Source organism: Phragmites australis, chromosome 20, assembly GCF_958298935.1.
Source record: "Phragmites australis chromosome 20, lpPhrAust1.1, whole genome shotgun sequence".
Classification (NCBI taxonomy): Eukaryota; Viridiplantae; Streptophyta; class Magnoliopsida; order Poales; family Poaceae; genus Phragmites; species Phragmites australis.
This window is the reverse complement of record NC_084940.1, coordinates 13,306,180-13,328,658: the sequence shown is the minus strand read 5'-3', so window position 1 is coordinate 13,328,658 and position 22,479 is coordinate 13,306,180. Positions and strand designations below refer to the sequence as shown.

The 22,479-nt window shown below is 42.3% G+C and overlaps 1 protein-coding gene across 3 annotated transcripts; it reads right to left on the bottom strand.

Moving 5' to 3' along the window:
* Positions 1–275: 275 nt before the first annotated feature.
* LOC133901239 (cytochrome B5-like protein) lies at positions 276–4,564 on the bottom strand. Of its 3 annotated transcripts, XM_062342530.1 has the most exons (7): positions 4,447–4,564; positions 4,218–4,346; positions 3,462–3,589; positions 3,349–3,386; positions 3,009–3,086; positions 2,805–2,896; positions 276–524 (listed from the first exon to the last, which is right to left on the bottom strand). In XM_062342530.1, exons 1-7 carry the CDS (start codon positions 4,476–4,478, stop codon positions 458–460), a joined length of 564 nt encoding a protein of 187 aa, XP_062198514.1. In that variant the 5' UTR covers positions 4,479–4,564; the 3' UTR covers positions 276–457. The 3 variants fall into 3 exon arrangements, with proteins under 3 accessions (XP_062198514.1, XP_062198516.1, XP_062198517.1); XM_062342532.1 differs by lacking the exons at positions 4,218–4,346; positions 4,447–4,564 and adding an exon at positions 3,777–4,207; XM_062342533.1 differs by lacking the exons at positions 4,218–4,346; positions 4,447–4,564 and adding an exon at positions 3,777–4,205 and having other exon boundaries at positions 3,462–3,618.
* Positions 4,565–22,479: the final 17,915 nt, after the last annotated feature.

Genomic DNA, 22,479 nt, shown 5'->3' with positions numbered 1-22,479 from the left:
CTTGGAAGATCACCTCTTCCATCAAAATTACTTTATGAACAGAATTGTGAGCTCATCAGCAGTTTAAGCGTGTTCCCTTGAGCCCAATAGCTGTACTGTTCTCAGACACGACCAGTGGGAAATTGGGCTGATGAAATGCCTTTCATTGTCACGCCATAAATCAATACGAAAGTTATCAAAGTTTGTCGTCTGATGTGAGAATGTTCCATCGATATAAGAAAACATATCTTCTCGAAGAGATAAAGCAAGCTAATAAGACGTTCAGAACACGTAGATGGTCCATGGTTCAAAAACTGTTACTAGTAAAAGTACCAGGTCAATATGAAATAAGAACCACAAAGCTGGGAGTAGTACTCATCACAACTAGGAAATTGTTTCACTCCCTGTCATCTTCAAGGAACTATCGAAGAGGACATGGGTTCACATTTGGAGCATCTACAGCCTCTCCCCTTTATCATCATTCATTCAATTTGCCAATGCAGAAATCTTCGATGATGTCAAATACTCTGGTGCCATGTTGTGGGCTGAAAACGTGTAGAGGTAAAATATTTATCTTAGATATAAAAAATCAAGGTACAAGAGTACTGCAAATCTGACTTGTGGAGGAAAACAATAGCAAAATCAGATGAATTTCTTCTTAACAAATATCCCCATCAAAGTTATTGTTTAAGAATTTTTATCATGTTGCAGCATCTATCATCTGGATTTTTTTCATTAGTCTATTAACTTATTGACGTGCTAATGTAAGTATTTAATGTCTTCTTTTCATATCAACAATCTCATGTCCAAAGAGAACATGGACATGGTTCTATAATATATTCAGGCCTTCAGGTTCAGGGTCTGGGCACGCAAAGTTTCATGGATAGGTAGAATGTGTGAACATTGCTCAAAATAGGAAATCATCAGATAACAACACCGAAAGATGCAACAAAAAAATGAGAGTGCAGTTTTTCTGATCACTTTTGCTTTATTGCCTAAACAGAAAACAAGAAATATCCTTGGTAAAGGTTTCTTAAATTGATTTATTGAAACACTCCACCAGTGATAAAAAATCCATAGGTGTAGACCTTTCAGTTATTAAATATTAATAACTTTCAAAAGGATTATTAAATTACTGGGGTCTTCTAGTGTTTGTTTGCATGAAGTGTACAGATATCAGTGTAGTTAAAACGTGAGAAACCAAGTTGAAATGTGCCTTATTTTCTTGTGATGAGTGATTGATATTGTCATTTATTTAGTTTGATGATCTTCGGTTTTGCATGAGCTTTAATGTGATTTGAATTGATTTGAGATTTCATTTGAGCATAATGATTATGGACTAATTGGAATTGGAATTGGAGATATGTGTTTGCTTGTCTCATAGTGTGCAGGTGATGGATGCAACTTAGCGGTCGACGGCGGGATGATCGGGGCTAAGCGGAGTGCTTGGTGCCAGACAATCCTAGCTGAACACGTGAAGGTCAAGCAAAACATTGAAGGCGGATGGAGACGGCGTGTTGATAAAGTCAAGCGAAGGGGATGCCAGTGCAAATGACAAAACGACCCGAGGGATCGGGAGCGGGAGAGACTTGCCGGTAGTCAAGATCGCATGACGGAGTACACGCGTCGACATCGAAGCGCTTGCTTAAGGTGTAAGCAAGGCGGTGAGTCACGCTTTGAGAAGCGTGCAGGCGGTTTCACGATTTGGTCTCAAAATCATGGGAGGACTGGAGGAGTATGTGGCACCATCGCGAAGCTTGCGGCGAGGCGAAACTAAGTCGTGAAGGCGCCGCGGCTGTCCGATGAATGGAGAAGAAAATGAACCAAAATACCCTCGGTGGTAGGTAGGAGTGCATTACAAGAGAGGAGTATTTTAAGGAAAAGCTACGAAACTTAAAGGCCAAGTTTCCTAGACCTATAAATAGAGGGGTAGAGCTAGAGAGAACTTTGAACCAACCACTTGAGCCCCATTGTGCCAATCATTTGAGAACTTTAGAGCTAAGGTTTTAGAAGAGAGAATGATGAGTGCTTAACCTATGTAATAGGTGAGAGTTTTGAGAGATAAATTTTTGTAATCCGTTTAAAATAAGGCTGACCTCTTTGAGTAATTTAGTTTATATTTTTGCATATGCTTGAATTCTCCTTCTTCTAGTTTCTCTCTATTGGTTCCTTTGTAAGTTCGCAAGTTTTTCGGTTTTTGGTTTTGATTTTCGTTTTGATTTTTGAGCTGAAATTTCAGCACCTTATAAGATCATTCTTGTTGTTGCTAAGAGGCATAAAAACTCACATACGAGTGTATGAGTGTATGCTCATGGGTCTTCGAGGTTTCCCTCTAGTCACTATTCTCGTTCCTAGAAAACGTGTCTTATCGTGAGTTCATGGAAAACTGGTTCTAATTTGTTGGTTAGTTAAGATCCTAACAAGTGAATATCTTGTTTCAGTGAGTTTTATTTATCCCTTGTTCAGTTTTGAAAAAACAACAGAGAATGTTTTTTCCCCGAGAGAACTCAATATTTTGAGCTTTTAATAAACAAGCGATCTTTATCCAGGTTCTATCCTCATCTAAATAAACTAAACTTTTGGCAGTCTGCAGTAATGTAAATTAAATGAAAACCAGGTTTTTCAAAACAAACTATTCAAACAACCCCCTAGGAAACTGTCTAGAAAGATAGTAACCTCTGGCAGTTCCTATATTTATACTAGAACAGCAACATATGATGGAAAGTCCAGGTGGCTAAGATGTAACCACGCTAGTTTCGGAAAAGCATATTCTGTATATAATATTGGCAGAATGCAGTGTGAGCTATTGATGAGAAGTTACAAACCCGAAAAACCCATCTGTTGAATCGTCTCCAGCGTTGTTTAGGATAGCATCACCACCTGGGTGCTCCTCCACATATGAAGTTACATCGTAAACCTGGATAATCACAAACTCGAATAATCAGAAGGAAGAAAGTCCAAGACCTTTCAATTTCAAAATTGGAGGCTGAATGAAGTTGGTTGGTAAAGTGGTGGATCGTTTTCTCAACCTTATCCTTGATTATGATCCAACAATCCTTCCTTGTGTTGTGAGTTGATACCTCTTTCTTTGTATAGCTTCTAGACGTCTACATGTGAAATGACAGAAAGCAAAGAATGAGAGTGATGTTAAGGTAAAGGAAATGGCACGTCTGCATGTGCAATTTGATCTTCGCAGAACATACATCAATCTTGTCTTTTGGTCAACAATCATAAAGCATAATCTTTTGTTTTTCACATTATAAAGCATACTTCTAAAGCAGCAAAAACGAACTTGCTTAGTCAGTTTGATGCGCATGCATTACATAAATGAGGAAACAACATTATTCAATGATAAAAGATGAAGTTCACCTTTCCAGTGCCTCCTGAATGTGCTCCATCTCCTTTACCTGCCATATAACATTACTCAGTGGCAATGGTTTTTAACTGGCTTCACTTAAGATTAACAGTGATAAAACTTTTACCTTTGCGGTTGGACCTTGGGATAACAAAGAGGGTTCCCAGTACAAGCAGCACAACAAGTGAGACATAGATCAAAATTTCCATTGTGTGTGCCTCAGGAGTCACTGATCTTATTGACCTAAGTAATATTCTGCGCAACAATCTGATTTTAGCACCTGGCTTCAATCGGTAAACATCACAGCAAAGGCAATACAGCATCTCAATCTGCATCAGCTTTAAAAAAAAAAGCTACAGAAAGGACAGTTTCTGCATCTACTGATCTACAGTCCACTATACTCTGCAAAACTGGACTTTGCACAGTAATGGCCGAACCATACCTCATCAACATCTAATCAAGGTGGCCTTGCTAGTGTCGTCTTCCGTGAGCCCAATTCCCCGATTCCCATAAAAAAAAAGGTTCCCTGTGTCAGAATGTACACAAAACTGGTATTCTAATTCAGACCCAATCTTGCGAAGCCGGACGTGTTGGGCACGGCGACAGGTCGAATCTTGCAATGGTTCTAACGCGGATTAGTCAAAGACTGAATCTTTACCACTAACTCCGTCCCAAATTGGTGAATATCGCAAGGAATTTCACGAAATCGAAAGTAGCCCAAAGATCCGAACTCATCACCCCACTGATCTCCACCCATCTTTAGTTCTGAGCTCGAGATAGACCCCACGAATCGGAGGGTTTGGAGAGGATTTAGCAGCAAATGCAGCGACGGAAGTGAATGCAGTTGCTCACGGAAGGTTCCAGAAGGTGCACTGGGGCGTACCTGGAGAGGAGCGCACTGCGCACGGCGAGAGGAGACTGACCTACACAATACCAACCAACAATTGCGGCAATGTGGATCTCGCAGTGAAGAAAATTGGTGTGAAATAGCTGCCGTCGAGGAGAATATTCCCTGGTCAATTTGCCGTGGCAGGAAGTTGCATCAGGGATTGCAGCAGAAAACTAAACAGAAGCAGACAAGAAGAGGGTGGGTTTTCAGTTGCAGTTGAAACCAGCGGATCAGTGATGAGGCCCCTTGTTTCATGGCGGCGGGGATCAAGAAATGCGCCGCTTGTGTTTGGTTGTTTCTACTAACCCCTGACCTGGCCCGAACGCTCGATTATGGGCCGGCTCTGCACTTGGGACCAGGATGTCATAAGGAGGATTGAAGAGAGGAAGGCTGGGTCGGTTGGTGTGGGCCATGGGCTGGGTCGGTTGGTGTGGGCCATGCTGCACCGCGCCTCTTTTTTCTTTTTTCTTTTTAGTCTGATTTAAACCTCGATATTTACACTAGTTCAAATGAAATAAAATTAGTTCTGCAAAAAAAATACAAAAATACTAAGGACTGCCGTAAATATATTGTAAAATTTTGGTGAATTTTGTTATACTAAGAGTTCCAAATAACCTGTGTAAGTTTCAGAAAGGGTATGGCATGCAGTTTTGAAATTGTTGAAGATCCACATGATAGATCACATATTTAGAAAAAAAAAATCAGAATTGATGTGGCTATTATTATGTTGTTAGGGAAAATACATCAGTCTGAGGATAATGGTTGACGATCACAATCAAAGGTCTCTCTAAAGCCTTCAGCCTCCAAACTTAGCAGGACGTCTTATCCTTAAAGGCTACAAACCTATTCGGACCACCTCTCTAGCACGTACGTGGCCTTCCGAGGACTCGAAGCTACAGCAAGTCACTCCAAAGCCTTCGACCTCCGAACTCAGCACGAGGCCTTATCCTCGGAGGCTGCGAACCTCTTCGGGCCACCCCTTCGGTGCCCATACAGCCTTCCGAAGCCTAAAGACGCAGTCGGCATTCAGAGATAATATTAGGGAAGAAGGGACACCCCTGCAATTGACCTGACGTGAGGTGACGGGCGATTAATATCGGTGAAAGTGGTGCTTATCTTGACATCCCAGCGCGATGCAAGTCATCCTGACACCCTTGACATAGCGGCGTCGGGCCACAATTGGCAACCGACTCACCCCTCAGGGGGTAGGCACCACAATAATTACTACGATAGATATTTATCTTCTATGTAGGGTAAAAGATAGTTATCTAGGATAATACCTAGTAATTCAGCCAGATCCTAGATATTTGCACATTATGATAACTTATATACTAAGCTATGTACTACCTTATAAATAGGGAGTCATGGTCACCTGGAAGGAGGAGGGCAGAAGGAACACACTCAACACAACATAGAGGAGCACGGAGAAGTACCTTAGTTTGCCTGTGACGAAGCATTGACTACAGTTGATGCGTCTTGAACTTGGTTAGCATATGTTTGTGGATGCTTATTCTTATTCATGTCTAACTTGAGTTAGCGGTATTTGGAATTGATGAATTCTTATCTGTATATAGAAAAATTACACACACCAAAAGTTTCGGTGTTTACCGAAAGTTTTGGTGTAGGCAGTGTATACTTGTCGGATATTTTCTTGCAGAGAGAAATTTTTTTCTGGAATAGATAGTGTTACACTCATCGGATGGTCCGGTGTTGAGGAGCAAAAGACACCAGAACATCCGGTGTTTACGTTTTCTGTAGGATGTGTTCTGAGTTAAAAATTTTGATTTAATGCTAACCTAGAGATGTTTTGGAGTGTGAAGAAATGTGTTCGCTTATTTTATAGTGTGCAGGTGACGGATGCATCCTGACAGTTGACGGCGGGTGATTGGAGCTAAGTGGGTGCTTGGTGCCAGACGATCAAGGAGGGCCGGACGGAGTCAATGGTGATCTTAGTTGTACACATGAAGGTCAAACAAAGTATGAAACAGAGGATAAAGATGGTGTGTTGATAAAGTCAAGCGAAGGGGATACCGGTGCAAGTGACAAGGCAGTCCGATGGATCCGGAGCGGGAGAGACTTGCCGACGGTCAAGATTGCAAGATGGAGGACACACGTCATCATCAGAGTGCTTGTTTCAGGTGGAAGCAGGTGGTGGCTAGTCACGCTTTGAGAAACATGCTAGGGTTTCGCGGTTTGACCTAAAAACCGTGGGAGGACTAGAGGAGTATGTTGTACCATCACGAAGCTTGAGACGAGGTGAAGCTAAGTCATAAAGGCGTCCGGCCGTCTGATGAATGGAGAAGAAAATGGACTAAAATATCCTTAGTGGTAGGTAGAAGTATACTACAAGAGAGGGGTATTTTGGAAAAAAGTTAGAAAACTTGGGGATCAAGTTTTCTAGACATATAAATAGAGGGGTAGAGCTATGGGAGAGGATGAACTAGCTATTTCAGCACCTTGTGCCACCCGTATGAGAGCAATGTGTTACGGTTTTAGTGGAGAGGAGGATGAGTGCTTAGCCTATGTAATAGGTGAGAGTTTTAAGAGGAAAATCTTTATAATCCGTCTAAAATAAGCCTGACCACTTTGTGTAATAAAGTTTACTTTATTTTATATGCTTGAGTTCCTCTCCTTCTAGTTTCCCTTTCTTGGTTCCCTTGCCTTGTGTGTAAGTTTTTCCCTTCCGGTTTTGATTTTCGTTTTTGTTTTTGGGTTGAAGTTTCAACACCTTGTGAAGTCATTCTTTTTCTTGCTAGAGGCATAAAATTCATATAGACACGCTTATGTGATGGGATCTTGAGTTCCCTTGCTTCTATATAATCAATTTGGAGAGTTTCGTTGCTCGTTGTTCTTCTTGTTTTGTTTCTTTGCTAGTTGTGATCTTTCGAGTGCTAAGACACATAGATTGACCTTAAATGGAACCTATGATTCATATACCATCCGTGGTGTCATGTTGCCTTGATTTTTTCTTGTTAAAACTTCTCTCGATTTTTGCTTCTGCTTGAGTTTTGAGTTGCGTTGAGTGATCCAAATAAGTAAAGGCCATCGATTTGCAAGAAATTAGTTTTGGCGCATATTCACCCCCCTCTAGTCGCCAATCTCATTTCTACAATTTGATCAGAGCCGGTTTGATCATTTGTTTACCTTAACCGGCTTTGTGATCCATAGGTGACATGGAGAGAAGTTGGAAGATTCCGCTGTTTGATGGTCATGATTTTTCATACTAGAAGGTACGTATTGAGGCTTATCTTCTAAGCTAAGAAAGTGAAATATGGGAAGTAGTTAATTCTAACTACGAGATTCCTACTGCTCGCATGACTCAGGTTCAAATTGAAAAGTATAAGGCTAATAATAAGGCCAGAAATATTTTATTCACTAGCGTGAGTCGGAATGAATTTGACAGGATCCAACACCTCCATACTACCCGAGGGATCTAGAATACTCTGAGTGTCTTTCATAAAGACACTAATCAGATTAAGGCTAGACGCCAAAGCACATACAACCAATAATACTAAATGTTTGTCTGAGGCCCCGGAGAGTCTTTGGATGCGATGTTTGCTTGCTTTGATGGGATTATTAGCAATCTTCGGTCAACTGGTGTATTGCCCTACTATGACCACGAGAGAGCGATCAAGCTTCTCTATCCTCTTGACCGTAGCATATGAGAAGTGAAGATCTCGAGCATTGAAGAGTCCCCAAGTTCCGACATGTTGACTTATGATGAGCTCTTCAGCAAGCTCAAATCCACCGAGATAGCCAAGGCGGCTCGGATTGGTCTAAAAAATCCCTTGTCTTAGAACATGGTGTTGTTTTTTGGACCTAGTGGTGGCAACCAGTTTGCAGCTGGCTTTTCTTATGCTAACACTTCATTGACTGGGTTTGCTTTGTCTTCCTTGGCTTCTATCACAGAAGTAGGTGAGCACGCTGGATGATGAGGACCTTGTGCTGATCATGAAGAAGTTCACCCGCTTCTACAACAATCACCGAGACCGGAGGAAGGGTCATTCTCGTGCTTGCTTTGAGTGCAATGATACTACCCACTTCAAGGCGGACTGCCCTAAGCTCAAGAAGAGGGAGGACGACGACCACGACTACATCAAGAACAAGAAGAAGAATAAGAATCCCTTCTTCAAGAAGAACTGTGACAAGATAGCCAGGAAGGCAGCCAAGGCGGCTTCTAGGGCGTTTGTGGTGGCTCTCAGCGACATTGACACTTCTTCCAGCGATGAGGAGAGCTCGAAGGAGGATGAACCACAAGCAAAGAACAAGAAGAAGATCAAGGACTTCACTGGCCTCTGCTTCATGGCGGACGACAAGTGGCTCATTGATTCTGGTTGTTCGCGTCATATGACCGGAGATTCATCATGTTTCTCAAGCCTTACCCTTGTGAATCGACACAAGTACATGACATTCGGGGATGATCGGAAACGAAGGGTGAAAGCCAAAGGTATGGTAAGAGTGAATGAGAGTTTCACTCTCAAGGATGTAGTTTTGGTGGAGCATCTGTGATACAACCTTCTCTCTGTATCTTAGTTGTTGGATGAGGACTTGGAAGTGCATTTCAAACATGATACTTCTCGAGTTCTTGATTCTTCTGGTGCTTTGATTTACAAGATTCTCGAGTTGAGATAGTTTTTGGAGCTAATTTTTCTAAGTCTCTTGGTTCTTCTCGTTGCTTGATTGCTCAACTTTTTTCTGAGCTTTGGATGTGGCATAGGAGACTAGGGTATATGGGCTTTGATTTGCTTACTCGTTTGAGTGCCCTAGTCTTGATCTGATGATTGCCCAAGCTCAAGTTTGAGAAGAATCTTGTTTGCGCTCCTTGTCAGCATGGCAAGATGGTTGCTACCTCCCATTTATTAGTTAATCTGGTGGTGACTGAACGACCGAGAGAACTTCTTCATATGGACACTGTCGATCCTTTTCGAGTTCGTTTAGTGGGTGGAAAGTGGTATGTTCTTGTCATTGTTGATGATTTCTCTCGCTACTCTTGGGTCTTCTTTCTTGTGAGCAAGGATGAAATGTTCTCACACTTTCGGAGCTTAGCTTTGAGATTGTTCAAGGAATTCTCTGGTACATTGAAAGCAATTTGTAGTGATAATGGCATCAAGTTCAAGAACTATCTCTTTGATCCTTTCTATCTTGAGCATGGCATTGAGCATCCGTTTTCTGCCCCACACGTTCTCAGCAGAATGGCGTGGTTGAGAGAAAGAACATGACTTTGGTTGAGATGGCTAGGATGATGCTCAACGAGCATAGGACTCTGAGAAAGTTTTGGGCTAAGGCCATTAGCACAGCGTGCTACATCTCAAATCAGATTTTCTTGCGCTTAATCTTGAATTTGACTTCTTTTGAGTTGCACTGTGGGAGGAAGCCAAATGTGTCGCATTTGAGAGTTTTTGGGTGTCAGTGCTTCATCCTAAAGTGTGGTGATCTTGATAAGTTCGAGTCGCGATCTTCCGATGGTATTTTCTTGGGGTATTCTCTTCATAGTTATACTTATAGGGTTTACAATCTTAACACTAACTCCATCATGGAATCCTGTGATGTGACTTTTGATGAGTCAACCCTATGTGCTAGTTCTATTTTTGCGTGTGCAAGTGATCAGAGATGAGCGAGAGCATCTTTATAGATAATGACCTTCCAGCTCTTGGTGTTGATGAGGATGATCCACTACTTCCCTCTACCACACCTGCTCTAGAGCTGGCTCTTGCTTCTTTTACTCCAGCAAAGGGTCTTGCAGCGTCTACTTCCACTTCAACTACTCTTGAGCTTGCACCAGCACAGGTTAAGGGGGAGTCCACCTCTAGGCGTGAAGCTCTTCAACACATTTAGCAGTGACACTCTCCATACATGATGATCGGAGATCTTGATGAGAGGGTAACGAGGTCCAAGACCACTTGTCATACTCATTTTACTGATTCTACATTCGTTGCTCCTTTTGAGTCTCATTATGTTGGACATGCTTTATCTGATTCGAGTTGGGTCAATGCCATGCATGAAGATATTGAAAATTTTGAGAGAAACCAAGTTTGGATCCTTGTAGAGCCACCCTATAATGTTCACACCATATGCACAAAATGGGTTGTCAAAAACAAACAGGGAGAGGATGGGTCTGTAGTGAGAAACAATGCTAGACTAGTGGCTTAGGGTTTCACTCAGGTTGAAGGGATAGACTTTGGAGAGACTTTTACACCCGTAGCTAGGCTAGAAGCCATTAAGATCCTTCTTGCACTGTGGCATCAAAGGGTTTCAAGTTATATCAAATGGATGTTAAGAGTACTTTTCTAAATAGTTTCATTCAGGAAGAGGTCTATGTTAGGTAACCCATAGGCTTTGAGCACCCCAAATACCCATATAGAGTTTACAAGTTTAGAAAGATTTTGTATGGGCTTAAGCAGACACCTAAAGCATGGTATGATAGGCTTAGGTCTTTCTTGCTAGAGCATAGGTATGTGATGAGGTCAGCTGATAAAACTTTGTCCACTCTCAGGCATGGCAATGATTTCTTACTTTTCAGATATATGTGGATGATTTCATTTTTGTGGCTCTTCTCATGCACTTGTGGCAAAGTTTGCATAAACTATAAGTAGGGAGTTCAAGATGTCGATGATGAGTGAGCTGAACTTCTTCTTTGGGCTGCAAATCAAGCAATGCAGGTAAGGTACATTCGTCCATTAGACAAAGTACACCATTGATTTGCTGAAGAAGTTCGACATGAGTGATGCGAAGCCCTTAGTAACACCGATGGCTACCTCGACCGTGCTTGATTCAGATGAAGATGGCGAGGAGATGGACTAGTGGGAGTACAGGAGCATGATCGACTTTCTCCTGTACTTGATGACGACAAGACTCAACATCCACTTCTCCGTCTGCTTGTGTGCTTGCTTCCAGGCTTCACTAAGGATGTCTCACTGCCAAGCGGTGAAACACATTCTGAGGTACCTCAAGCACACTCTTGAGTATGTGCTTTGGTTTTCCGCTTCATCTTCACTTTCTCTTCGAGGTTTTTTGGATGCGGATTTTGCTGGTTGTAGAATTGACAGAAAAAGTATCTCTAGTACTTGTTACTTCTTGGTTACTTCTCTTGTGTGTTGGTATTCTCGCAATTAGTCTAGCGTTGCACAGTCTACTGCTAAACCTGAATATGTAGCTACTGCTAGCTGTTGCTCACATATTTTGTGGATGGTTTCTACTTTGAGGGATTTTGGGTTGAATTTCAGGAGTATGCCACTTTTGTGTGACAACACCAGTGTCATAAGCTTAGCCAACAACCCAGTTCAACACTCCAAAACCAAACACATAAATACGAGATTCCACTTTCTAGAAGACCACAATGAGAAGGGAGATATTGAGTTGAGCCACATAGATACCCAATACCAGCTAGCCGATATATTCACCAAGTCTCTAGATGCTACAAGATTTGCATATTTGAGAGGAGAGCTTGGTGTGTGTTATCCCTATAGCATTGTGTGAGGGAGAGTTGTCCTTTGTACATACTCTATCCTACTTTTGTTGCATTTGCATTACATTTCATTATGTAAGATAATCATAGTAGTTGAGTTTTGACTTGTATATCTTTAGCATTTTCGATTGCTAGACTTAAATTTGGACTAAGTTGAGTAGTTTTGTGGAGCAATCTTTTAATCTTAGACTCTTCTTGATGCTTTGACATGATATATTTCAAGTAAGCTTGCTTTCTTTAAGATGAAATTTGACAATTTTATGAATCATGTAGGCCATGAAATGCTAAATTCTTGATTACCATATTCGTAATTTATTAGGCTTAGTCAAAGCTTGTGTTAAGGCTAGTCTAATGGATATCTTGCTCTAGGTCTTCTTGTTCACGACAGTGGATTGGGGAATATTGCACTATGTTTTCTGTCTTTGTTAAATGTTTTGCTTATGATAGAACCATGGGGAGCATGTGTTCCTTGTGTTGTAAAGGCACTACTTAACTTGATCTTGTAACTATCTTGATAACTTGTGCGAATCGAATGATCATAAAAAATCAAGTCTTTTTGCTAAAATGTGATCCAATACGGTTGTCTTGAGGCCTCAAGGTATTTGCCATACCCAGTCACGCGACACTTTGCTTGGATATGAGGCAACTTGAGGATAAAATGAAATTCAAAGAAATGTGCCTAACTGTTTAATTCTTTTTAATCACTTGATCAATTTAAGTCTTGGTTTCATATGTGAGTGTTTGCAAAGCCAATTATCATGAATGCTTGTTTGCCTAGTTTGAGATTGAAGTTGGCTAGTTCTTAATGCTTGTATTACCTCGGCACGAGTGGATGCTTATGTGGTGGTCACTTTTAACATGATTTGGCTATGTGAACTTCAATGTGCCAACCAATTGTTCGGGTTTAGCTTGTAAAGCTTTATGTTCTTGTGTCACTGTCTCTTTTTGAGTCTCTATTCAATTGTGTGCTCTACTTTCTACTTTCCAGAGCCCTTTGATGTTTCTAGCTTTTGCAAATACTTTGTGGTATACTTGTGAAAGCTCATTAGGTTTGCATATTCATGCATTGCATAATATTTTGTTCTTGATGTTTGCATTGCCAAAGGGGTAGATCATATGCACAAACAAGAGAATATGCTACAAAGTAGGAGAAATTAGAAAATTTTGCAACAAATCTCAAAAAAAAAAGTGCATTCATCAAGGGGGAGCATTTGTTTTTAAGATTTTGAGCTTTTCTTGATCTTTTGTGGTTTTGGCTTGTCTTTGCCTATCTTCGGCTTTTTGTAATCTGTCTTATACCAAGTGATTTGTGTTTACTCTTTATCGAGTTTTTGTTCACTTGGATGTGCTTCACTTCTTCTATCTCAAATCTTTATGCTTTGAGGGTTGTCTATGCACTCATCAAAGGGAAGATTGAGAAACTAAGTGGAGAAGTGCCTTGGTTTGCATGTCATGAGGCATTGACAATAGTTGATATGTCTTGAACTTGGTTAGCATGTGTTTATGGATGCTTATTCTTATTCATGCCTAACTCGAGTTGGCGGCGTTTGGAATTAGTGAATTCTTTTCTATACGAAGAAAAATTACACACACTAGAAGTTCCAATGTTCACCGGAACTTCTGGTGTGGGCAATGTATACTCGCCGGATCTTGTCTTACAGAGAGCAAAATTTTCTTAGAATAGATAGTGTTACACTCATCAGATAGTCTAGTGTTCAGGAGCAGAAGACACCAGAACATCCGATGTTCACGTTTTCTGAAAGATGTGCTCTGAGTTGAAGTTTTTGGTTTAATGCTAACCTAAAAATGTTTTGGAGTGTGGAGAAATGTGTTTGATTGTTTCATGGTGTGCAGGTGATAGATGCAACTTGGCGATCGACGGCGGGTGATCGGGGCTAAGCGGGTGCTTGGTGCCGGATGATCAAGGAGGGTCGTGAGGAGTCGAGGGTGATCCTAACTATACACATGAAGGTCAAGAAAAGTATAAATAGAGGATGAAGATGGCGTGTTGACAAACTCAAGGAAAGAAGATGCCAGTGTAAGTGACAAGGCGGTCCGAGGGATCGAGAGCGGGAGAGACTTGCCGGTGGTCAAGATCGCAAGATGGAGGACACGCATCATTATCAGAGCACTTGCTTCATGTGGAAGCAAGTGGCGACTAGTCACACTTTGAGAAGCATGCTAGGGTTTCGCAGTTTGGCCTCAAAATTGTGGGAGAACTGGAGGAGTATGTGGCACCATCGCGAAGCTTGCGTCAAGGTGAAGCTAAATCGTAAAGGCTCCACGGCCGTTCGATGAATGGAAAAGAAAATGGACTAAAATACCCTCCATGGTAGGTAAAAGTGTACTACAAGAGAGGGGTATTTTGGAAAAAAGCTAGGAAACTTGGGGTCAAGTTTTTTAGGCCTATAAATAGAGGGGTAGGGCTATAGGACACAATGAACCAGCCATTTGAGCCCCTTGTGCCACGTGTATGAGAGCATTATGTTAGGGTTTTAGTGGAGAGGAGAATGAGTGCTTAGCCTATGTAATATGTGAGAATTTTGAGAGAAAAATCTTTGTAATCCGCCTAAAATAAGGCTAACCTCTTTGAGTAATAAAGTTTATTTTATTTCATATCCTTGAATTCCTTTCCTTCTAGATTCCTTCTCTTGGTTCTCTTGCCTTGTGTGCAAGTTTTTCTCTTTTTGTTTTGATTTTCGTTTTTGTTTTTGGGCTGAAATTTCAGCACCTTGTGAGGTCATTCTTCTTTTTGATAGAGGCACAAAATTCATATACACATGCTTATGTGATGGGGTCTTGAATTCCCTTGCATCTAGATAATCAAATTGGAGAGTTTCTTTCTCGGTGTTCTTCATTTCTTGTTGTAAGGATCGGTGATGTCCTAAGAGGGGGGGGGGGGGGTGAATTAGGACACTTAGAACTAAACCGGCTCAAAAAATAACACAAGACAAACCTATATCAATTTATATCTAAATGTGCTCTAGGTTTATCTAGCGTGTCTACTCTACCGATTAAGGAAACTTGCAACCTATCTAGTAAGGTAAATTGCAAGAATGTAAATGCGGAAGTGTAAAGAGGGTAGAGAGAACAAACTCGGCACAAGGATTTTTATCCCGTGGTTTCGATGGCATGAATGCCACCCCTAGTCCACGTTGGAGCTCCACAAAGGATATGCTCCCGGTCGGCACCCGGTCATGGCTTTTGAGCCACCAAGTCACAAAGACAAGGTCTCTACCCGAATGAGCCACTAAACCACCAAGGCAAGGTCTCACCACTAGCCTCTCTTCCGGTTCCTCGCCGCCGTGATCACTTCGGAGCTTGAGCCACAAAGGCAAGGGTTTCCGCGTCCCCGCACAAATACCTTGCCGCCTCTCCACACCAAGTCGGAGGATCAACAAGCTTACCGGCGAGTGACCAAGACTCCAAGGTGCCGGCGTACCAATTGGTACAAGTTAGGATCACTCCTTGATCCACTCTCTATGCAGCTATCAACTAGCTACACTCTCTCTAGGCCTACAAGCACTAATCACTCTCTAATGGTGTGCTTAATCGCCTTGGATTTGATCACTTAAGCACTTTGGTGGCTTGGATGTCTTCTCAAGTGTACATGAACTTCTCTGGACTCCAGCACCTTCAAATGACTGAGTGAAGGAGTATTTATAGCCTCAAACCCGCCAACTAGCCGTTGCCCCAACGGCTCAGAAAATTGTGAGCACCGGATAATTCTGTGATGATAGTAGTACAAGCACCGGATTATCCTGTGAGTACATCAGAGAAACTAGCTGTTGGAACCCACTCAAACTCAACTGTGAGCACCGAATTATCCTGTGATGAGTTAGTTAACACCGGACAAAAGCACCGGATTATCCTATGCCCATAAGTTCATTTTGGAGCTCTCTGCAAAAATTAGTCCGGTGAGTTCATTTTGTGAGCACCGGATTATCCTGTGAGGCACCGGACTTATGTTGATTTGAGCACCGGAGTTATGTTGATTTGAGCACCGGATATTCCTCTGAAGCACCGGAGTTATGTTGATTTTGAGCACTGGATTATCCTGTGAGGCAAATTTCAGCACAACTGTATTTTGGGCATAACTTTTCGCTCCGAACTCCGATTTTGATGATCTTGGGCTCCATTGAAAGCTTGTGAATAGATCTACAAGATTATACAAAAATCCATCCTATTTGATCACATCAAAATTCATTGTGAGCACCGGATAATCCGGTGAGGTAAATTTCAGCACAACTGCGTTTTGTATTTTGGGCATAACTTTTCGCTCCGAACTCCGATTTTGATGATCTTGGGCTCTATTGAAAGCTTGTGAAGAACTATACAAAATTATACAGAAATCCAACCTATTTGATCACATCAAAATTCATGGAACAAGTCCAATTCATTCCTTTCTTTGTTTCGGCTTTGGTGACTTCTCTTTTGTTGCATCCATGAGACCTACTAAAGCATATACTTGACAAACATGTTAGTCTTATTGACTATGTTGTCATTAATCACAAAAATCACATACATGCCCTTATGTAATTTAGGCAATCAACCTAAGGGCATGTTTCCTACACTTGTTTCTTTGCTTGTTGCGATCTTTTGAGTGCTAAGGCACATGGATTGATCTTAAATGGAATCTATGTTTCATATACCATCCATGGTGTCATGTTGCCTAGATTTTTTCTTGTTAAAAAGTCTCTCAATTTTTGTTTCCGCTTGAGTTTCGATGTGTGTTTGGTGATCCAAATAGGAGAAGGTAATCAATTTCACAAGAAATATGTTGTGGTGCCTATTTACCCCTCTCTAGTCATCAATCTCGTTCCTACACACACAACAAGAGATTTTATGGTGGTTAATAAACTTGAAAGGATTAAGTTGGTGAAGCAAACTATCCTATGTTAAGTTTGTGTATATAAGTGTAACAAATAAATATTGACATAGTGTCTTGGAAATTGGCTATGAACTGAGCCTTAAGTTCTGCCCACGAATGAATCAAGTTGAGCGGCAAGTTTAGCAACCAGGACCTTGTGGGTCCATCAAGGGCGGTTAACAGGTAGTTGACAATTACTCGGTTGTCACCACCGGCTGCTCGAATGACAGTGGTGTAGATCTGCAACCACTCTTTGCTATGGTCTACCAAACGCGACGGGAAAAGGTGCAATCGAATTAGATGATGATGGGGATTCTCACCGAGGGTCTTTCGATGGCCGGAGAGGTCTTTGCGATGGTCAGCGAGGAGGAATGTGGCGGCGAAGGTCGGAGCTCAATGGGATCTCAGCTACAGCGATGAAGGGGTGAAATTGGCAGGCGAGGAAGCTTCCACTGGGTCCTGCGGTGCTGAACAGACAATCAAATGGCCGCGGGATGCGTCGATTAGGGCAGTCGACGATGAGGTGGTGGCGGGACTTACCGACGCTCAGTGGGAAGGTGCGTGCAGTGGTGGAACGACGATGATAAGCGGTGAAACAGGATCCCTGTGCTTCGGTGAAGCTGATGGCGATCTCAGGTATGCCGGGGAGGGCTCAGACGAGGCGACGCTCAGCAAGCTCGGCGACGGCAACAATGGTGGCTCGGTTTCTCGGAGAAAGGAAGTGCGAGATGGATGGGGCAGCAACGCGTTGCAGAGGCGGTTAAGTAGGCATGTGTGAGTGCAGTTGCGGGGTTTGCGGGTGCAGGAATTGGGGCATGCGCTGGTGAAATCAGGTGACACGGTGTGGTGGTTGTGGACGCAGGTGCGGGTGCGATGTGGAAGACGATGCTGACAAGCGGGGCCCAACTGTCAGAGAGAGAGAGAGAGAGAGAGAGAGAGAGAGATAGGCTGGGCTGCACTGGCCAGGAGCTGGGCCACGGTCTGAAGAACTAGGCTGGGCCACGCTAAAAATGGACATCACAAACCTACCCCCCCTAGGATGAATCTCATCCTCGAAATTCGGAAAGATCGGGAAAGAGGCTGGGAAACTCTACTTTTAGGTCATTTTCTCTCTCCCAGGTGGCTTTCGCTTCTGAGTGATGTTTCCACTGCACCTTGCACATATGGATTCTTTTGTTCTGGGTAACACGTTCAGATATTTTGAGAATCCTGATAGGATATTTTGAATAGGAAAGATCGTCTTGAATATTCAGCTCCTCCATTGGCATCTGCTCTTTCGGAACTCTCAAGCATTTCTTCAATTGCGAGATTTGAAACACATCTTGCACACCAGAGAGCTGGGATGGTAAATCTAGGTTATAAGCCACTTCCCCTCTCTTTTCCAATATCTGGAATGGTCCAATGTATCGGGGTGCCAGTTTACCCTTGATTTTAAATCTGCGAAGACCTCTGATTGGGGATACTTTGAGGTACACGAAGTCCCCGACTTCAGAGGTCATCTCCCGATGTCGATTATCCGCATAACTCTTATGTCTTGACCGCACAGTTCGCATGTTGTTCCGAATCTCCTGCAGTTGCCTTTCTACATCCTTAGGACTTTTAGGCCAAACACTTGGTTTTCTCCAGTCTGATTCCAAAATAGTGGGGTTCTGCACTTCATTCCATATAATGCTTCAAAAGGGGCCATCTTTAAACTTGCTTAGTAACTATTTTATATGAGAACTTCATATAAGGGAGGTTCTGATCCCAACTCTTTCCGTTCTTTAAAGCACATGCTCTCAACATATCTTCTAGAATTTGGTTGGTTCTTTCCGTCTGTCCATCAGTTTGCGGGTGGTAAGCTGAACTAAAGTTCAACCTGATGTCCATGGACTCATGCAGTCGCCGCCAGAAACGTGATGTGAACTGGGTACCTCGGTCAGATACTATCCTCTTAGGTACTCCATGCAGACACACAATCCTAGACATGTACAATTCTGCGAGCCTTTATCCCTTATATGTCTCCTTGACCGGTATAAAGTGAGCTTCCTTTGTTAGCCGATCCACTATGACCCATATAGAATCATACCCGGATTGGGTTTGAGGTAATCCCACTATAAAATCCATGCTGATTTCTTCCCGTTTCCACTCAGGTACTTTCAATGGTTGAAGCAGTTCGGCTGGTCTCTGGTGTTCAGCCTTAACTCACTGGCATGTGTCACACAGAGCCACATATTCTGCTACTTCATGTTTCATTCCATACCACCAATATTGATCTTTGAGATCCTGATACATCTTGGTGCTTCCTGGGTGAATGGAGTAAGCTGAGTCATGAGCTTCTCTTAAAATTGACTCCTGAATGGACTTGACATTCAGAACACATATTCTTTTCTTATACCACACCACTCCTTGCTCATCTTTCATGAATCCTGGAGCCTTGTCCTTCTTAATGAGTTGCTTGATCTCTAGAATCTTCTCATCTTCTTGTTGGCCCTTTTGTATATCCTGCTGCATAGTGGAATCCACTTTCATTGCAACTACGTCTGCACTGGACACAATGCCCAAATTAAGCTTCTCAAACTCTTTACATAGTTTGGGTTGTCTTTCTTGTAAGGTCATCATACTAACATAAGCCTTTCTGCTTAGGGCATCTGTCACTACATTTGCCATTCTGTGATGGTAGTTGATTTCCAAATTGTAATCCTTGATAAGTTCCAGCCATCTACACCGCCTGAGGTTAAGGTCGGGTTGAGTGAAGATATACTTCAGACTCTTATGATTCGAGAAGATTTTGCATCTCTGCCCTATCAGGTAGTGTCTCCAAATCTTTAGTGCATGAACCACAACAGCTAGTTCTAAATCATGAGTGGGGTAGTTCTCCTCGTGCTTCCTTAATTGCCTTTAAGCATAGGCTATTACGTGGCCTTCTTGCATTAGCACACATCCCAACCCTTGGCGCGAGGCATCACAGTACACCGAGAACGGCTTCTGTGTGTCAGGCATGATTAGCACTGGGGTGGTGGTTAATCTCTTCTTTAATTCATTAAAGCTAGCCTCTCGAGCAGGGGTCCACTTAATTTCCTTTCCTTTCTCCAATAACTCCGTCATTGGCTTGGCGATCTTGGAGAAGCCTTCTATAAAGCGACGATAGTATCCATCTAACCCCAGAAAACTCTGAAGTCTGCGATGGCTTCCAGTTTAGGACCTTCTTCACTTTGCTGGGGTCAACGGATACTCTTCCTACTGAGATGATATGACCTAGAAAGGAGACTTCCTTCAACCAAAACTCACACTTGCTCATCTTGGCGTACAACCAATTTTCCTTGAGTTTCTGTAGGACCATTCTCAAATGCTCCTCATTCTCTTCCTCGTCCTTCAAGAAGACCAGGATATCATCAATGAACACAACCATGAACTTGTCTAGATAATCCATGAAAACCTTGTTCATGAGGTACATGAAGTATGCTGGGGCGTTGGTCAATCCAAAAGACATCACCGTAACTCATACATACCATATCGGGTGACAAAAGCGGTCTTGGGGATGTTTGATGCTCGAATCTTTAGCTGATGATGGTACCCTGACCGTAGATCAATCTTGGAAAAGACACATGCTCCTTTTAGCCGATCAAACTAATCCTCAATACGAGGTAAGGGGTACTTATTCTTGATGGTCACCTCATTAAGTGCACGATGATCGATGCACATTCTTTGAATTCCATCTTTCTTTGGCACAAAGATAACTGGGGCTCCCTAGGGTGAGGTGCTGGGGCGAATAAACCCCTTGTCTAATAGCTCTTAGATTTGCTCCTTGAGCTCAGCCAACTGGTTGGCATCCATTCGGTATGGTCTCTTATATACAGGAGCAGTGGCAGGTACTAATTCAATAACAAACTCAATGTCTCGGTATGATGGTATACTGGCAATTCTTTGGGGAAGACATCCAAAAATTCACTAACTACTCTGACTTCCTCCACTGCCTTGGCTTGATTAAGCTTGATATTCCCTCCTGATTCTACTATGGCCTTGAACTCCACCTTGGTGCCACATGTACGTGTCAACTGAACTGTCTTGGTAGCATATCCTATCACTCCATTGAATTTAGCTAACCAATCCATTCCCAGAATGATATCTATCCCTTTAGATTCCAAGACGATAAGGTTTTCTGGGAATTCTACCCCTTCTATGGCAAGGCTTATCTTAGGGCATACATGCCTCGATTCTATTTCTTCGTCTGGAGAACTAACTACCAATCGACTTTTCATTACGGCTACCAGCAGATTATGCTTTTGTATGAACTTAGTTGAAACAAAGGAGTGTGTTGCTCTAAAATCAAATAAAACTATAGTAGGGTGAGAGTTGGCGGGGAACATACCAAGTACCACATCTGGGGCATCCTTTGCTGCGATGTGGCTGACTTGCCCACTCATGAAGTTCTAATGAGGCTGCTGTTGTGGCTGACCTCCAGGGCGATTCTGCTGCTGGTTGTTGGTCTGACCCTGCTGCTTCTTGGGGCACTTATTGGTAAGGTGCCCAAAGTTTCCATAGCTGAAACATGGGCCAATGGTACTGGTCCCCTGGCCAGTGCGACCCTGTTGCTGCTGGTTCTGGTTCACGGGGCATGAGGCCTGGTAGTTGGAGCGCTATTGCTGCTGGAACTGCATATTCGACTGACTGAAGGTTCCTGAAGCCTAGTTGGGTGCCATCTGTTGCTGGTTCTAACCAAGCTAATCTCTTCTCAAAACTAGAGAAGAATATGAAGATGATCAATGCCAAGATTGATCATCCAATCTCCAGTGAACACTTGGTCAACACAATTGATTATATCAAGTAGGAAAAGAAGACCAAGGACAAGAGTGAGACAAGGGGAAGAGTCAAGTTCAAGTGATGAAAGCCTCACATACCATCCACTCCTCCAAGAAAAACTCTTTCTCAAGGTCATCATCACGCAAGTCATCATGCAAGCCATCTTACAAGTTCCTTATGGCCAAAGGTATGGATAGCGATGTAAGTGATGATGAATCTGATGAGAATTCCCTCTCCCATAAAGAACTTCTTCAATTAATCTATGAGCAATAAAGAGCCTTAAAGAAACAATCAAAAGAGCTTAAGAAATTCAATGCACTTAATTACATTCATGCTATAATGGTGAATAAGCTTGCGAAAGGGTCAACCGTGACATGCTTTAAATGTCATCAAGAAGGCCACAAGTCCTTCTAATGCAAGCAAGTCAAGAAAGAGACCAAGGAGAAAAAGAAGATAAAGAACCTCTCCAACAAGATCTCCAACCTCTATTCCAGGACCAACTACAGGATCAAAACTAAGAGCAATCACTACAAGATCAAGAAGAAGTACAATGATAAAGTGGTTGCACACATGGTTGGGAGAAAGGGCTGGAGGTGGAACCAACCCATTTGGGTGCCTAAGGAAGTCATCACCAACATGAAGGGGCTCTAATTAGTTTGGGTTCCAAAGAATACTTGAAGCCCAAGGCAGCTATGAGGATTTGGAGACTTGACTCACAAGATGAAGTGAAGGTTCAAACAAAGAAGCTAAGTGTACAAGATTAGGCGTATTGATGAAGATCATGATCATCATAGACCCAAATTCCCATCTAAAGGTAAAAGAGGTAATGGTACTAGATGCAAAATCCTTTCAATAAATAAGTACTGTTGCCTTGTCTAGGATTGCATGTGCATATTTCAATTTATTGTAATACCTAGTATAGGTTTTTCAAATGATAGGTTACTTGTGTTTCTCTCTTTCTTATGAGCAACCTACATGGTTTATTAGTTATAGGTTCCTTATATGGCACTAGTTTTATAATTGGTATTCCTTATGTGCCAAGAGTCCAATCTATAAGATAAATCCCCATTATTATCAACAACAAGTGCATATATCACACAAGTATTCAACACTTGTATGCACACATTTAGAGGGAGTAT

Bases quoted from the DNA above. Each gene is read 5' to 3' on its own strand.
- LOC133901239 (XM_062342530.1), bottom strand. From the start codon at position 4,478: ATGAAACAAGGGGCCTCATCACTGATCCGCTG. The intron at 4,347-4,446 runs GTTTCAACTGCA...CAAATTGACCAG, and splicing joins GCCTCATCACTGATCCGCTG to GGAATATTCTCCTCGACGGC. The intron at 3,387-3,461 runs GTAAAAGTTTTA...GTTATATGGCAG, and splicing joins CCCAAGGTCCAACCGCAAAG to GTAAAGGAGATGGAGCACAT.